Raw genomic sequence first — 18186 nt, 5'->3', positions numbered from 1 at the left:
TGTGGGAAAGAAAGAGAGTACTTAAAGGAACTTATTTCTGAGAACTTAAGAACTTATTTCTGAACGTTCTGGGACTGGGGCTAAAGGGCATCAAACAGCTCTCATCCCATTCTGGGTCCTGAACTTCTTGAAAGGAGGCTTCCCTTCTTGGTGATCTGAGATTCTGGGAGTGCTCAGGGCTTGTGCCTGCCCACACAGGTGCTCCTTTAGGAACTTATCTCTCTGAGGCTGCATTGCTTATAGTTGGGTTAAATTAGTAGCCTAAACATACCCAAAGTGCTTATACATTGGGTCTATTTTATATTTGGGTCTATTTGTTATTTGTCTTTGTTTTGTCTACAGGAAACAGATGATAATGGTGTAGATTATATAAAGTATTTGACCCAAGAGTCTTTCAAATTATGGTTCTGCTCCTCAGTCAGCTCTAGCCTGAAGTTGATTTTTAATGTGGGGGCTCTTGGGGGGGGGTAGTTTAAGGGCCACACAGTGCTCCATGGCCATGCAAGTGCTGGGGTTGAACCCCAGACTACCACATACATAGCATGCACATGATCCTTTTGTGCTGTCTAATCTGAAGAAGGTCTTGGAAGGGAAAAGAAATCGTCTCCAGTCCTCTATAACAAATGATAGAACAGGGCCAGGAAATAGTACAGTGTCAGGCTGACCTGGGTTCGCTTTACAGCCTCGCATGACCCTTCAGCATCATGGGGGTATCCCAGACTTTGTAGGACCGAACCGCATGGCATCTCTGGACCCTTGCAACAGGTCTAGTTGGCTGAGAATCACTGGTGGGGCCTATGGATCTCTGAAGCCCACTTAAGAAATCCCAAAATGGCAGGGCAGTTGTGGGGGGTTGTTTGGCTGTGGGGGTGTGGGGTTGGCCTTATCCTTATCCTTGGCCTTATCATGGAATGCTGTGCTGAAGGACCATTCCCGGCAGTGTGCAGCTGTATGGTCTGCCATATTCAGAGCAAGCACCTTAACCCTTCTAACAACCTCTCTCTCTCTTTCTTTCTTTCTTTCTTTCTTTCTTTCTTTCTTTCTTTCTTTCTTTCTTTCTTTCTGTCTTTCTTTCTTTTTTTTTTTGTTTTGTTTTGTTTTTGGGCCACACCCAGCGGTGCTCAGGGGTTACTCCTGGCTGTCTGCTCAGAAATAGCTCCTGGCAGGCACGGGGGACCATATGGGACACCGGGATTCGAACCAACCACCTTTGGTCCTGGATCTGCTGCTTGCAAGGCATACACCGCTGTGCTATCTCTCCGGGCCCATAACAACCTCTCTCAACCTTCTTGGGCTCACTTTCCTTGTTTAGGGTTGGTGGTGTTTGATTCGGAGCCACACCCCATGATGCTGAAAGGCTACTTTGCCTGGCACATTACTTGGGAAACTATTTCAGTGGTGGTGTTGAAGGAACCAGGCAGTGGTGGGGATTAAACCTTTGAGTGCAAAGCACACACACTGTCATGCAAGCATGACGCAGTGAGTCCTGGTTCAAGCCCCATATGGTGGCATTTGAAAAATAGAGGTCTGAAAACCCTCCCTTTGTGTGAACAATTTGCCCCGTTATCCTAAAAGATCTCAGTAGATTGGGTCTGGAGCTATTAGAAGTTTTGCTGTTAAACTGTCTGTATTTGACAGCCACTGATGCAAACCCCGACAGTATTCTCACAGGGTATTTAAAAGCTAGCTAGCAGAAGTGACTCATCTGGTAAGTAGACCTCACATGGTCATAATCTGTAAGATCTGGAGTTTCAGCTGCCAAAAATATTCCAAAATCGGGGGCATAGCTCAGTGGTAGAATACCTGACTGTAAAAATATTCTGGATCAAGCAAATTATTTCATAGTTGGCCTACAATCCATGGCAGTGGGTCCTGCTGAGCAGTGACATAGGCCAGGCTGGTTTTGGAACTTATCCCCTTGATTTCTCCCACCCTCCTTTCAGTCCAGGGTTCTGGGTCATCTCTGCCCACCTGTACTTGAGCAGCCAAGAGGAAGTGGAAAGTTGGCTTGCAGGGGCATCATCATAAGGCACAGTCGGGTGGGAAATGACTTTGGGGATGGGGGGGGGTGCACAACGGTTCTGAATGCAAATATAAAGTGGGATCATCCTCAGGTCCCCCAGCTTCCCTCAGTCGGGGTGGGAAACGACTATTTTTTAAAGGGGTGCACCACAACTCTGAATGCAAATGGAAAAGTGGGATCATCCTCAGGTCCCATGGTGGGAAGAAAACAAAAAGAAAGAAAATCAGGTCGGAGGTGATCCCATGTGGTCCTCAAGACTGCCAGGATTGATTTCTGAAGAGGGCAGAGCCAGGAGCGTCCCCAGGTGTGGTGGCCCCAAACCAAAAAACTCTCTCCAGTGCCTGGGAGGCCAAGTTCGATCTCCTTTGGTTTAGCCCAGTGTGGGCCGGCCCCTCTCCTTGGTTTTTGTTTTTGTTTTTGGGCCACACCCGGCGGTGCTCAGGGGTTCCTCCTGGCTGTCTGCTCAGAAATAGCTCCTGGCAGGCACGGGGGACCCTATGGGACACCGGGATTCGAACCAACCACTTTGGGTCCTGGATCGGCTGCTTGCAAGGCAATCGCCGCTGTGCTATCTCTCCGGGCCCGGCCACTCTCCTTGGGAAGACGCCTGGGGACCGACCGCGGGGCATCTTCCACGTGACGGGTCGCTTTTATGTGTGTTTTCTTTAGGAGAAAGGAAGGCGAGAAAATCTTGCTCGGCTGTGAAGGAGACGGCGGACGGGCGCCCAGGGCTCTCCCCGCCTTTCCCCGGCGCGGCCCACTGCGCCTGCGCGGGGCTGAGGGGGCGGGGCCAGGGCCGACGCACGCGCGGTTGTCAAGTCCGCGCGCCGCAGGGCATTGTGGGGCCGGGCCTGCTCTCTGGGGCCGCAGGTCGGGCGGGCGGCCGTTTGTTTGCTCGCGAACTCCCGACGTCGTCGAGCGGGCGGGCGGGCGGGCGGCGGGGCCGGCGGAGGAGCGGCGGCGGCGGCTGCCGTCGTGCAACGGCGGGACCCCCAAGCCCTCGGCGTGCCGGGCCCTCCTGTCCCTCCCTCCCTCCCTCCCTCTCACTGTGTTGTGTGTTTGATGTGTTGAAGCAGGGCCGGGCCGAGCCGAGCCGAGCGCGCCATGAGCAGCGGCGGCGGCAGCGCCAGCGCCAGCGTGGTGGCCGGCTCCTTGGGCCCGGGGCCGGGCGGCGGCGGCGGGACCGGCGGCGGCGGCACCGAGGTGATCCAGGTGACCAACGTGTCCCCCAGCGCCAGCTCCGAGCAGATGCGGACGCTCTTCGGCTTCCTGGGCAAGATCGACGAGCTGCGCCTCTTCCCGCCCGAGTGAGTGCGGGGCTGTTGGAAGGCCGAGCGGAGGCTTTGCGGGGCCTTGGAGGCCCAGCTTCTGACTTAGACGGGTGTCCCATGTGGTTTGGGGTGTTGTTGTTTTTTTTTTTAATTTGATTTGTTTTTCCTCCCGACTAAGGAGAATGGGGCTGGGAAAGGTTCAGTGGCCCGACCTTCGATGGATGGAGTGAGCCCCGAATACTTGGAGTTTGTAATGCTCCCCCCAAAAAAAACACACACACGCACAATGTTCCTCGCTGCAACAGGGGATGGAGTGAATCGCGAATACTTAGTTTTGTAATGCCCCCCCCCCCCACACACACACGTCCTCCCAAATACTTCATGTATTTGTAATGGACACACACACACACATACATATATCCTGGCTGCAACAGGGTTTAACACACACACGTCCTCCCAAATACTTCATGCATTTGTAATGGACACACACACACACACACACACAATGGTCCTCACTGCAACGGGATGGAGTGAATCCCGAATACTTAGTGTTTGTAATGCCCCCCCCACACACATATATCCTGGCTGCAACAGGGTTTCTCTCTCTCTCTCTCTCTCTCTCTCTCTCTCTCTCTCTCTCTCTCTCTCTCTCTCTCTCTCTCTCTCTCACACACACACACACACACACACGTCCTCACTGCAACAGGGTTTCCTTTGTTTACTGTTGTGCACGTTTGAAGTTCTTGGCCATTGCTCCTGAGATGGATTTTCTTGCGAGCTTCAATATCTGCTTGGAAAAAGTGCATGCGGAGAAGGGGAGATGCCGGAGCCATAATATACAGCGGGGAGGGCGCTTCTTTTGCAAGCTGCAGAACCAGGCTCCATCCCCCTGGCACTCCAGATGGTCCTCCCTCCCCAACCCCAAAGCCCAGGCCAGGAGTGAGCCCTGAGCGCAGGGGGCCCCCAAAACCAGAATGATGATACAGGTGTGTTTGGCCATTGGGCTTCCCCTGATGTCTCAGCATTTTAATGGCTCAAGTGCTACTTGACTGTGATTAAGAATTATTCAGGAAATAATCCGAGAGGAGATGTGATGAATAGCAAAGCGAAAGTTTGAAATAATTAGGTAGCCATGATCTTTGGGGGAGTGAATTCATTGTGGAATTCAAATGTTAACACTCAGTAAACACGTGGTGCCCACTGTACCTTGAGAGGTTTATGATGTCATTTAAGTACTAAACAGCCTAATTAATCCCCACGGAAGCCAGTCGTTAATCATTTCTTTAAAATAATGGCTGATCACGCATGATTTTGGTGCCCGCTGTAATTATTTTCCACTATGCACAGTGGACAGAGTTTACATAGTTAGACTAGCTTGCCAGAAGCACAGAATTCTTGGAACAAGCATTTTATTAATGGAAACTTGTGCTGCTTTGGTAATGAAAGAATAGGTTTTAGACTGTAACACCATTCTCCACTTTCTTAGAGTTCCCTTTATTTAGTCAAATCAGTAAACAGTTAAAATGGCAGAAAATGACAATCTCTTTGACGACTTTGTTTCATGCTCAGAAGCTTTGGGATACAAGATTTGTATTTGAAAATTGTTTCCCTTGATTTGAAGATCTGTTTACAGTTTCTAAGTGGAAAATACTTTTTTTTCTCTAGAGATTTTTTTTTTCTGTGAGAGTTTTTTTGTTTTATGTTGTTGGGTTGTTTTTATTTTTTATTTTTTGTAGGTGGTGGAGTACAAAATTGCATGTACTCTTAGCTGGGGGGTGGGGGGGTGCTGTAGGGTAGGGTACCAGTGATTAAACCTAGGTTTGTTGTGGACCAGGCGAGCACCCTTATTTGCTGTACTTTCCTCAACCCCAGTGATGGATGCATTTTTAAAGAAATGTACCGAAGAAGATGTGTAGGCAGTTACTTGCTTCTTTTTACAGCATGATAAGTAAAAAGTTCCTCATTGTCTGTGCCAGATGACATGTTCTAGTGCTCTGGCTTTCATTAAAGGGATGCTTTTCCAGAGAAGATAGTGATACATACTTGGTCTTTGACCCCTTTCTGTAGCCACACAGCCCCACCCTCATGAAATCATACAAAGTTATGGAATATAAGTATATAGAATGTGTTACTTTAGTGGTCTTCCCAGTTGTGACAATACCTTTATAGGTGACCACCTGAAACTCACTCCAGTTTTCAGTAATAGCAGACAGGGGGAATGATCTTGATGGATTGATTACTAACAGTCCTGATGTGTTCATTCAAGACATTTCTAAAGATTTGTATTGAATACACAAATTTGCATTTATTACATTTCCTGCTGAGAGAAGGTGGAGGGGAGGGGAGAGAGATGGAATTCATTTCTCTTTCCTGTTCCTGTGTGTGTGGCTTCTTGTGTTCGGTCATGAGCAGTGGGGACGCCTTCCTTTTCCACTCTTTCTTCCTGGCCTTCTCGCTCCTGCTTGTTTTCTCTCTGGCACCTGATGGGTGATAATGTGGCCTTCCAACTTCTTCCCTCTTCTAGAAGATGCAGGCCAATAGGATCATCCTGATCTCTTAGGGGCATTTCTAAAGTACTGGTGCATCACAGGAGCCCCAACCAACACCTGCTGAAATTGTAATTTTAGTTCTAAGCGTCTTTTGGAGGGTATGGGGGTAATATGGGGTTTTAGTCAGACACTGAAATCAGTGACAGATTAAGATTAGGCTCTCTTTTATTTCATTATCTATTGCTTGTCTCTTTTGGTTCTTCGATGCAAACATTTACCCATAAAATCTCCCAATGGTGGGTCCGGAGAGATAGCACAGCGGCGTTTGCCTTGCAAGCAGCCGATCCAGGACCAAAGGTGGTTGGTTCAAATCCCGGTGCCCCATAGGGTCCTCCATGCCTGCCAGGAGCTATTTCTGAGCAGACAGCCAGGAGTAACCCCTGAGCACTGCAGGGTGTGGCCCAAAAACCAAAAAAAAAAAATCTCCCAATGGTTTGTCACACTATTATTCTGACCCTTTAATCTGTGTGACAGCCCAAAAGTTATCTGAAGCTTTTTCTTGGTGTTAAGTTCATTCAGTATTCAGGGCTTAGGACTGTCTCTGTACCCAGGTGTCTGTCACTCCTGTGCATCCCATGTGGTGCCAAGAATTGAACCCACCTCATGCCAGAAAAGTGCCTTCCCAGCTCCCCTCTGCACCACCCCACCCCATCTCACCTACCCCCCATGAGTGTATTTATTGTTACAGTAAAAGTTACTTTCTAGCTGTTCCTGAATTACATTGTGGAAGTTCTTGCTAATTAGGAGGAAAAAATACATTTTATCCTGCTTTACAAGCCAGTTGCAATTCACATGGGTGGTTTTCACTCTCAGTGTTGGTTCTAGTGATGGGCTTTTGATCCCAGGGAAGCTGTGTGTGAGTTAACAGCAACTGCAGGTCAGTGTAACTATATCAGTAGCTTTTCAGGGACCAAAAAGAAATAAGGAGCTTGGCATAGTTAGGTAAAATGGAAGAGATCCTGGCGCGCGCACGCATGCGTTCTCTCTCTCTCTCTCTGTCTCTCTGTCTCTCTCTCTCTCTCTCTCTCTCTCTCTCTCTCTCTCTCTCTCTCTCTCACATTAATTTTAAAGGGAGTACAGTGGGTAGGATCTTGTTTTTCTTGCATCTGATGCAGGTATGCTCCCCAGCACCCCACGCATGTGGTCCCCCAAGCACCACCAGGAGTGATTCCTGGGTACAGAGCCAGGGGTGAATCCTCAATACATCTGGATGGTGGCCCCCAAATACTCCTCCTCCCTGTGACTTATTACACCTTTTTTTTTTTTTTAACAATTTGCTATTTTTATTTCACCTTCATTTTTTGTTAACTGAATAAAAAACACAAAGATCAATCCCATCCGGTTTTGAGCAGTTTATTAGGTCATTGGTTTAGATTTGCTTTGTGAGGTGAGGGTCAGAAAGTGGAAGTAGAAATATCATTGTTTATAAGCTCAAGTATTTCTGTTTAGGAATGCTTAGCTCACCTATTACAATGGGAATTTGAAGAGTGATGCCAGTGATCTGAAGCAGCAAACAGAGAAGCCCTCCCGAAGGCAGCTTAGAGGGCCCCACATGGCTCCTCCTTCAGGTCCCAGTCAGGACTCTGGCATTGCTGAAGGAGGCCCTCTATAAAAATTAATGTCCCGGGGACTAGGTACTTGCATTCAGGAGGCCTGGGTTCTCCATGGACCCCAAGCAAGTTTGAAATAAACAAATGAACAGACCTTCTAAATAAAAAAGAATTCTCAAACTCAACTGAGATTGAAAATGGGACAAGGAGGTGTGGATTTTCGTTAAGTGAAAAGCTTTACACAGGACTGGAGAAAAGAGATTAGGGATTAAGGCACTTCTTGTTTGCAGCCTACCCTGGTTTGATCCCCAGTCAGTCCCCTGAACATCGCCAAGTTTGGCCCAATCTCCCCCATGCTACCCCCCTCGGAAAGAATCTCACAGGGGTCACTCTTGCCATCTTGCTTCTCAGCTCTTTTCAATTCACTCATCCTCATCTAGATTCTTAGATTGTTGAAGTTACATCTTAGAAGTAGCATATGCACAGATTCTACGATGTAAAAACTGATTTTATTTTGTAATCAATAAAATTTTGTTAGGGAAACAACAAACCTCAGTCCTGAATTCTGCACTGTTCAGGACTTTGTGCTTTGTCCTATTCTTCACTCAAAGATTCTGGTTATCTCAGGACCACATGTGGTGCTGGGAAATCTAACCCAGTTGGCAGCATGCAAGGCAAGTGCCCTGCCCACTCTGGCCCCTAATAGTTTGTTTGGAGACTGCACCCAGCTTGGCTCAGTAAGCACTCAGCTTACTCCAGGCTCTGCACTGAGAATCACTCCTGGTGGGCTTGGGGTACCACCTAATAGGATACCAAAGACGAACCTAGATGGGCTCCATGCATGCAAGACAAGCAAGCGCCCTAGAAAAAACATAATTGCTAGGGCAAGTAGCAATGACTTGAAACTATTTAAAGTCAGGAAGAGCGAATTTTTTGTTCTTCGTGTTTTCTTGCTCTCATCTTTTTTTTTTTGCTCTCTTTTCTGTGGTACTTAAATCATTTATCTCACCATGTTTTGATATATGCAGATTTATAACTAGCAGTCATATGACATGAGCAGGTAAGAAAATATGAATCATTTTTGGATTGCTAAATGCATGGGCTCCATTTGTGAGCGTGTGGGTGATAATTGGTTCTAATTTTATTAAATGAACTATTGGTTATATTAATATTCTTTAAGACCATTTAATATTTTATAGTTTATTTTTCCTTTTAGTCAGATGACAATGAACCATGCTGTAAGAAATGATAGTCACTTTTTAAAAGAAATTGAAGGGCCTGGTTAAGGGATTTGTTGTTAATGTAAGTGATTGAAATATGTGTGTGTAGGGAACAAACAGCATCTATCGTCTTAGAACTGTTAAAATGGCATCTTTCCCACTGGGTACAATGTCATTAAATTTTTATTCGTAATGCTTCATCTTAAAACTTAAAAAAAAGCCCCATAAAACATTGATGGCAAGCAAGATGGCTTTAATTACATTTTGATAAATTACCCATTTTGCTTTGGGTCTGGATCAGGGTGTCTAATGTTGGCGATGTGATTAGGGAAATTCACTACAAATATTGAAGTTACACTCAGCTCAGTTCAACAGGATTTAAGTTCTCAGATTATATAGACTCAGTTTTTAAATCATTTCATTATAAATAACTTTATCTTACTAGCAAATTTCACCATAACTCCATTCTAATCATATTGATGTTATAATCTTTTGTTTTTGTTTTTTGTTTTTGTGCCCCCTCTCACCCCACCCCCCAGCGGTGCCTCAGGGGTTACAGGAGCTGGAATTTGAACCACCATCCATCCTGGGTCAGCTGTGTGCAAGGCAAAAATGCCCTACTGCTGTGCTATCTCTCCGGCCCCATAAAGGTTCCTTTTCTTAAGATGGCATATGGCTTGTAATAAAGCACTGTTTTCTTTTTATTCTGGGAATGTGTTAGAATTGTCTGGGAGGGGCTGCAGAGATAACATGGAGGTAAAATGTTTGCCTTTCATGCAGAAGGATGGTGGTTCGAATCCCAGCATCCCCTATGATCCCCTGTGCCTGCCAGGGGTGATTTCTAAGCATAGAGCCAGGAGTAAGCCTTGAGTGCTGCCGGGTGTGACCCAAAAAACCAAAAAAAAAAAAAAAAAGGAAGAATTATCTAGGAAATTAAAGGCAGAAGAGGCCCTCAGTTCTTCACCAGAGATTTGAATTTAATGGATGGAAAGTTGGAAAATTTGGGTTTTGTTTCAGCACAGATGATTCTGATAACCAAGAACAATGTAATTACTGTCATAGCCTATTGATTTTTGGATAATTTGGGGGGGGGCTGAAAGTATCTCTGCCTTGTATACACTTCCTCTTTGTACAAAAGGCAACTAGCAGAAATTTGAACCACCCAAAACACATAAACCCCCCATCCCCTAGCCTTATCTGCCTTGTACTGCTATAATTGCAGTTGGGTTTTCTTAGTTACCAGTTTGCTAAAGTAATAGTACTATAGGGCGGAATACTGTCCTGCTGTGTCTTAGAAGCTTTGCATCAGAAAGCCTTAATTACTTATAATATCTAAGAATTCTTACAAGCTATGAGAGAAGTCAGGGCATTTTAGTCAGGTCAGGAACATTCAATTGATCATCAAATATGTATCTTGATCAGCAGTATTGTCTCCAAGGTGGAAAAAATATTTCTAACCCAGAAATGTTGATTATAATGAAAAATTGGTGAGCCAAAACTAATTATTCATTTTCCGTACTTAAAATGCTGTTGGTGTTACCAAAACATTGGTTACACTTGGATTCTGCTTCGAGACTTTAATTTTCAACTGCTGTTAACTTACAGCCTCAGCAAACAGTAGGCTAGGGGGCTTTTCTGTTGCTCCACAGGCGTTCAGTGGGCAGTTCTTGGTTTGAAATGTCACTTCCTTGGGAATTGATGATGTCTGTGTTGTAGTTGATGCTCTCTCATGTTTCTGCTCTGTTTTCTAGTGATTCGCCTTTGCCGGTTTCCTCCCGTGTCTGCTTTGTTAAGTTCCATGATCCGGACTCAGCAGTTGTGGCGCAGCACCTGACAAACACTGTATTCGTTGACAGAGCTTTGATAGTCGTACCCTATGCAGAAGGTTTGTGCTTTGTTTAACTACCTCCGGGGCGTCCTTCGAGGCCCATCATCTACCTCAGCCTAGCTGTAGAGCGAGCACTAGTAGTAGCATGTTAAACAAATCTAGCTATTAACATTTTGAAACCCTTGTTATGCTGTGGTCCCTATTCTAAAACCGAGGGATCCCGATTTTGTTCCTTCTTAAGTTAGCCCTTTAATTTCTTCTTTTTAAAAATTACGACTCTTTCCTTCACCGAGAGATCATGTCCCTATTTGTAATTTCTTTAGTTACTGCTCCCTAGTTAATGCTGTTTTAATGGCTTCGTGCACATTTTCAGAGTCGCTTTAAAATAAATGCATGATATGATATCTGTTTTAGAAGTAACGGCTAGGCTTTACCGCATAGGTTTTTTTGCTCGCCATAAACTTTAAAAACCCCAAACCAAAACTCCTCCCCATGTTAAAATTCCAGTATACCAAGGGTTGCAATGATTTTGGTTTTGATGAAAGGTCAAGATTTCCGGTAGCTTAGGTGCCAAGTGGGCACTGGGTCTTTTGTTTTTATGCCAAGTTTTCTTGTTCGTTCTTGCTATATTTTCTAGAATATCTCTCAATAATAAATTCTTCTCTCTGTTATTTGTGTGTGTGATTTTTGTAGTGGAGAAGGCAAATGCAAAACTCTTCCAGATGACTGAAAAACAGTGGGTCCTCTGCATCTACAGGGGATTCTAGACATTAACTAAAGGCCAGCAAGCACTCAAGTCCCCCAAGTGTTTTCCTGGTGTAACCATTTGTTAACTACATTTTCTTTCTTTTTACATTTTAGGCTGTTTAAATAAAGTAATTTGACAGAACTTACAAACAGGGTTTGGGGGTCAAAAGAAAACCACTGTAACAGGAGGGCACTATTTTAATTCCATTTTGTGAAAATTTCTAAGGCATATTTATAATTAAATTGTTCCCAAATGTACTGTTAACTTATTTGCTTCGGGGTAGTTATAAATCACTGAACTATGATAGAATTACTGGGTTTTAAGTTAATATAAATTAACAAACAGCTGACCAGAATTTAGTGATTTCCCTTTTCCTTTTAATTAACTGGTCAGTAGAAACATTGATCTTGATATTATTCCATTTAGATGCTATCTTAGATCTTTGGGTACCAATGTGAATCTTTACCCTATATTTGTAAAAGTTGTGAAATGTCCTTAAAACTTAGAAAATTTGACTCGGGTTTTCAAAAAGAAAATAATTAAGTTGCACTCATGGGTTTAAATCTTGCTATATAATGCAGTACCTGTATATTAAAGTGTGTGCCCAACTCTTAAGGTTTTAAAATATATATATGCCGATAAATTTTTGACTTAGTGTGTTTGGTTAAGAAAATTCTCTTATGTCAGTATGCTTCTTTTAGATTAAGATTTATCATCAAGGGAAATTTATAGAATTCAAAATCAGTGTGAATGAAATATAAAATATAAATGCAGTTTTGGAGACAAGGGTCAAATGTGACTACTTTGCAGAACATCAGTAGTTTTTAAATTGAAAGAATTCTTACTGGCTCCGTTTTATTGTTTCGAGCCTTGAACATAATACAGTATATCATAACTAGATTTCATAACCATTTTGAGACTGGTAATTTTTCAGATCCTTTGAAGTGAAATATTTTGGGAATATGTGCAGAACTATATGCTAGCTTCAGAATCTGATTGGTGTATTTGATTATAGGTATGGTATGCTGTATTAATGTTATCTCCATTGAATAACTGATGTATTCAACCCTTTTGTCACAATTCACCCTGGTTTTAGCTCCTACACTTTTGGTGTTGGTTCTTGGTCAGAGTTTTAGAACAATAGGCAGTCAACGGTAAGGAATAGTCTTAAATGATAAAACTAAGATAGCTGAATTTGGAAGGAACTCGTAATAGTAATGGATTTGGGGGTTATTTAGGTTCCTTGGTTAATGTTTGTTTCTTTTGTCTGTTTCTTTTTTCTTTCATTTCTACACATTCATGCAGTATTTCATGGTTCTATCAAAGCAGCAGTAAAAAAAATACTCTTGACGCATGAAAATTAACTGGTGAGGGGCCTCATTGCTATTTTTAAATTGTAGTTTTATTTTCAAGTAGTTTTTTAATCAGAGGATCAGATGCATGACTTTTTTTTTAATGGATGCAGATCTTCTATCAGGTGTCTCCCAATAAATTCAAGAGGATTGTAATTTGCCAGAAATGTTGCGAATGCACTGATTGAGTAAGATGTTGATACCTAATGTGATCCTCTTGAGACCTAATTTTGCATGCAGAATTGTCCCGTAATCTTGATAGGTTTGTTAATAATTGATGCATTAGTGCCCTATATATTTATATTTATATATCTCCCTAAATGATCTTCTCCCTTTCCCCCTCCTCCATAACTCTTGGTATCTAAATTGATGACAGCTCTGGCACAAACAAGCAAGATAAACAGTGCTGTGTAGTAGACGTTTGTTTAGATTATCGGCACTTCTCAGTATAGGTGGAAGGAACCATTACCTTTATTTAACAGTGGTTTTTCTTTTTTGTTGTTGTGTTTTACAGTTCTTTTCCCTGGTTCAGCCTGAACTATATACCAGGCCCTGCCGAAAATACCACCCAACAGTTTTCTTCTGCAGCTTATCCAGTTTCTCTTAAGTGCCCTGTACATATTGTATGTTTTATGATGAGATGCAGTTTCTTAATAATGTATTACAGACATACTACTGGTATTTGCAAATATGTAGTTTAATTGTCTTATTGAACTCTCTCATATTGGGGGCTTGGGCACATTAACAGATTAATCCATCTGTATAGGGCTTTTGCTGTTGGATAGAATTGAAATTGTCTACATGATTATTTGTCATAGGGCCCATAGATTTTTATCTGAATACACAGACTAGGCTGAAAAATTGACATTACATGTCGTTCTGGGCTTGAGGAGTTTGGCTAAATGAGCTTTTGAACTGACGCTAGATAGCATTTTTGGGTATGGTTAGCATGGCACATGCTGGATCATAAAGCATTTTACTCTACAGGTAAGGAATGTGCCATGCTGTTGTACCAATTTTCTCATTCCCCCTTCCCCACACACACGTCCTGTGTGTATTCAGAGACCATCAGAAACATTCATATTCATTTTCATGAGTCAGCAAAAGCCCTACGCTTGATTCCAACAGAATTATTTCCTTTACATACTTTCTTCTCTTAAATTTGACAAAATTTGTATGGTAGGTGTAAAAGAAAATCATAGTAACTGTACCATATTATTAACCCCTAAATCAAACTTTTTTGTCTTCTGTATCTTGATTTTTCTGTGTGCTTTATAGTGAAGCAGCCGACACGAGTCGTTGTTCATAAAACAGCTTTTGAAAGTTGAGAGCACACCCCTGGAGAACGACTGTGCTTGCTTACGTTTGGTTCATGACTTAAAAATCGAGTACAGGTGATGAAATCTTGGCAGTGTTAACAAAAAAGTAGTGTGTATTGTGCTATTTTTTTTTACTCTAGAAACTTAACCATTTGTAGAGAAAAAAAAGGAAACAAAGTTTCACACATTGAAGTTTTCATTCTGACATAAAAGTAATGATAAATAATCATAGAAATCAAGCTTTATATTTTAGCGAACATAAGTACTTTTCAACAAACTCAGGTGGTGTATCAGGGAGACATTTTCTGGGTGTTTTTGTGTGTTTTCTGTTTTGCAAAAGTGTATGTTCTAATGCGTGTCTATTTTTCTGCAGGAGTTATTCCTGATGAGACTAAGGCTTTGTCTCTGTTGGCACCAGCTAATGCAGTGGCAGGTCTTCTGCCTGGTGGTGGCCTCCTGCCTACTCCTAATCCTCTGACACAGGTATTGGCGCTCTTAGATCCTTCCAGGATGGGAAGGAAGAACAGTCAAGTCAGTTCAAGCGATGTGATTCTGGTTCCTAGAGCGTGGTATCCCACATGCATAGTAGCATTAAGATTAAGATTACTGGGACCGGAGAGATAGCATGGAGATAAGGCATTCGCTTTTCATGCAGAAAGACGGTGGTTCAAATCCTGGCATCCCATATGGTCCCCTCTGCCTGCCAGGGGCGATTTCTGAGCATAGAGCCAGGAGTAACCCCTGAGCACTGCTGGGTGTGACCCCAAAAACATTAAGATTATTGGACCATGTGGCTCGTAGTGTGACTCAAGCTTTTCATATGGAGGTCCTGAGTTCAACCCCAACACTGTTTAAAAAACAATACTGCTAATAATAAAGAAGGCGATATGGTGAATCCAGAGAGATAGGATGTTAGGAAGGGGTTGCCTGGTCATATCAACCACCCCAGGTTACGCTGGTGTCCTATATGGTATCCTGAACTCTGCCGGGTGTCAGTCTACACCTAAACTCTTCCCCTCCCCCCCCCAAAGAAATACTAGAATAGCTCTCTTACAATTTACACTCCTAGAATCTGTACTTTGGGATTTGTTTTGAGTCTCATCCATACCTTTGGCCTGTGCTGAGAGACTAAAACTGCCCATTTGTTTCACAGACAGTGGCATTCTTTTTATTCCATTATTTTGCCATCCTAAATCAGTTATCTACTGACCCTGTCTACTGAAGTTATACTACTGACTTTATAGTATTGTGGAGAATTAGAGGAACTATTCTGGCATTTTGAATAATCACTCTAATTTAATCCTAGGTTTTTTTTGATGTATAAAACTAAGAATTCTTTTTTATGTTCAAGACTTTGGCTTTTGTTGAATAATTAAGATAGATGTTTGGATAGAGGTTTTAGTAGTACTTGGACTATTGAGTAACAAAGTTGGGTGCCTTATATTTATTAAATATTCATTAGAATGGAACTATGTCAGTGCTGCTTGAGAAATTCAAGCAAAACGCTTCACAATATATAAGGTTTTGGGGTATTGTTTGTATTCAGCTATAGTGGAATTTGAATTTTGTCAGGTAAGACAAACAACTTTTATAAGGAAAGTTTATACATAGTAACTAGTAATAGGAAGTAACTGATGACTATTGGAATTGTGGGCAGGAGAGACAGGTACTCTTAAGGACTGAAAAAGGAAGGAAAGTTGAGATGTGGGATCATCTTCCCCATTAATTCCATTCATACCTAAAAAGTGAACATGGGTGCTAGGTGCTAGAGAAGCTCTCAGCTCTGAGGAGAGACTGAGAGGCTGTGGTAAAGAGAAGTGAAGGGAACTGAAGGGCTCCCCAGTGATGTCCTTTGAGTGCCCCTGCAGATGAAAACATCTGCTTGAGGAAAGAATCTTATAAGGCGTCGCTCAACTTAGCAGAGCAGAGTGGAGATCTGTGACTGGCAACCGAAAAGCAAAAATGCATAAGAATATTACAGTAAAATGTGTTTTTACTACATTTTGTTTTCGGGATAAATGTGCTCTGATGAAAAATGAGGCCATGAGGTGGGAATGGTCCAGACCCTGCTTCTCTTACTGGTTACGACAGCTCCCTATTCGTATGTTCTGTGACGGCCACAAGCTCCAGTTGCATAGCTGGGTCATTGGCAGGGCCCATGGGGACAGGGGAAAGTGGGTCTCTGGTCAGAGGTAACCAGGACGATGCCTTGTCATTCCAGATTGGCGCAGTTCCTTTGGCTGCCTTGGGAGCTCCTACTCTTGACCCTGCCCTCGCTGCATTGGGGCTTCCTGGAGCGAACTTGAACTCTCAGGTAGGACTGTTTTGTATCCCTCATCTTTCAGCTCATTTCTCGAATTACATTTCATAGTTGTCATTTCAGCAACAGGTGATACATAAAGTTACATTCTGACAGTAAGTTTTATTTTTGGCGAAGTGTTTTGATTTCCAAATCACTATTGTTAACCCCAAACCAATTAAAGAATTAGAAAAGAAAGTTGAGCTGACACATCACTGGACTGTCTGGACTCTCAGTGAACTGCTGAGAAAAGTTGGGCACAGAGATCTTTAATTTATTTTCCAGTTAACTCGTTTATCTTTTTTTTTTCTTTTGTAATTTACTTACACATTTTCTTGTAGTCCTTGATGAATAATTTATTACACTAGCACTTTGAAGTAGTTTAGTGCTTTAAAAAAATTATTCTCAGGGCCGGAGAGAGCACAGCGGCGTTGCCTTGCAAGCAGCCGACCCAGGACCTAAGGTTCGAATCCCGGCATCCCATATGGTTCCCCATGCCTGCCTGGGGCTATTTCTGAGCAGATAGCCAGGAGTAACCCCTGAGCACCACCGGGAGTGGCCCCAAAAAAATTATTCTCAAATAAGACTTGATTTTTATCAAAAGTCTTCATATTTTCATATTTAACTTGTCAAAAATAGTTCTAGATTCTAATACTCTAAAGTCTTACCTGTTGCTACTTTTCTTATAATGCAGTTACTAAAAAATTTTGTGCTGTATGTTGCCTATTTTTTATAATATAGTTACTAAAATATTCGTCAATGGAGAGCCTAGAAGGACAAAGTTAGATTTACAGAGTTGTGCCAGGACACTTAAACATAATGAAAGGGAAATAATAAGGATTTTTTAAAAATTTCTGTTTTTGTCTTCACAGTCTCTTGCGGCAGATCAGTTGCTGAAACTTATGAGTACTGTTGATCCCAAGTAAGGATTTTTTTTTCTTTTTTTACTAACATGTGTATGCTATGAATGTTTGAGAAGTTATTTTATGGCTGAAATAAATTTACTTGTAGGCTTGCTGTTTTTAATTGTTTTCTAGAAAAGAGAAAAATTTAGAGGTAAGTTCATTCAAAAAGGTGTTGGATTTTGTGTGATCTCTTTAAAAAAAAAACTAGAGCACTGAGGCCAGGATGTGCTCTTTCATTCTGTTTCTGGTCTTAATGATAGTCAGGGAACGCATTTGCATCCAGCCTAAAGCTAGTGGACGGCCCTGCTTTGGGGATTGGTTCCCACAAAGTTAGGTTCTGCAGTCAGAGCGGCTAAGCCCTTATGGGTTCATAGAAGCGAGGAAGGGTAGCCCGGAACGAAGCAGCACAACCTGCACAACCTTGAGGTGCAGTGAGCATGTCCTTTCATGCAGCTAAGTCTTTCCTACTTGACGAGAACCAATTCACAAGATGTTTTGACCAGCAAATCCTTTGAATATTAAAATTAGCATGTAGGACTGATTTATGAAATAGGAAATGTGATTTCGTATAAATCATATAGCAGCAGTATTGAAAGTCACTTTCCACCAGTTTTTGTCTACATTTCCACTTCCCCCCTCAAATAATAGTCCTTTCTGGGACCAGAGAGATAGCATGGAGGTAAGGCATTTGCCTTGCATGCAGGACGACAATGGCTCAAATCCGGGCATCTCCATATGGTCCCCGAACTGCCAGGTTGAGTGTAGAGCCAGGTGTGACCCAAAAACAAACAAACAAAAAAAAAGTAGTCCTTTTTTTCATGTGCAAACCCTAAAGATTTCTTTAATAATAAAATACTAAAAAATAAAGATAATAATAATAAAATGCTGCTTATATGTTCACTGGGGGCTTCCACTGAAGGTAACTTAACTGGCACAATATGTAGTATGTGTTTTAGAAATGTATTGCTGACTTGGATGTGGCCGTAGTCACTGCTTTAGGGTTTCCCCATGTGCAGGCCCAGGAGTTTATACACCAACAAAATTAGGAAGAGTTGTTCGTCCAAAATGTTCGTTCTGCATTTGCATATTTTTGTGCTTTGGTGTTTCTGAAAATGCAACAAT

General features: G+C 42.6%; 1 protein-coding gene across 3 annotated transcripts in view; it reads left to right on the top strand.

The window, feature by feature from the left end:
* The first annotated feature begins 3196 nt into the window (after positions 1 to 3196).
* Positions 3197 to 18186, top strand: part of SRSF11 (serine and arginine rich splicing factor 11) — a 29555-nt gene continuing 14565 nt past the window's right edge. For all 3 annotated transcript variants that reach the window (XM_049775333.1, XM_049775331.1, XM_049775332.1), the window contains exons 1-5: positions 3197 to 3330; positions 10365 to 10498; positions 14234 to 14343; positions 16082 to 16174; positions 17032 to 17081. In XM_049775333.1, the coding sequence (XP_049631290.1) occupies positions 3272 to 3330; positions 10365 to 10498; positions 14234 to 14343; positions 16082 to 16174; positions 17032 to 17081 (446 nt within the window). In that variant the 5' untranslated portion in view covers positions 3197 to 3271. The remainder of the gene's footprint in view (positions 3331 to 10364; positions 10499 to 14233; positions 14344 to 16081; positions 16175 to 17031; positions 17082 to 18186) is intronic.

This window comes from Suncus etruscus, chromosome 6 (genome assembly GCF_024139225.1).
Source record: "Suncus etruscus isolate mSunEtr1 chromosome 6, mSunEtr1.pri.cur, whole genome shotgun sequence".
Lineage (NCBI taxonomy): Eukaryota > Metazoa > Chordata > Mammalia > Eulipotyphla > Soricidae > Suncus > Suncus etruscus.
The sequence above is the reverse complement of the archived record's forward strand: the minus strand, read 5'-3'. Positions and strand labels throughout refer to the sequence as shown.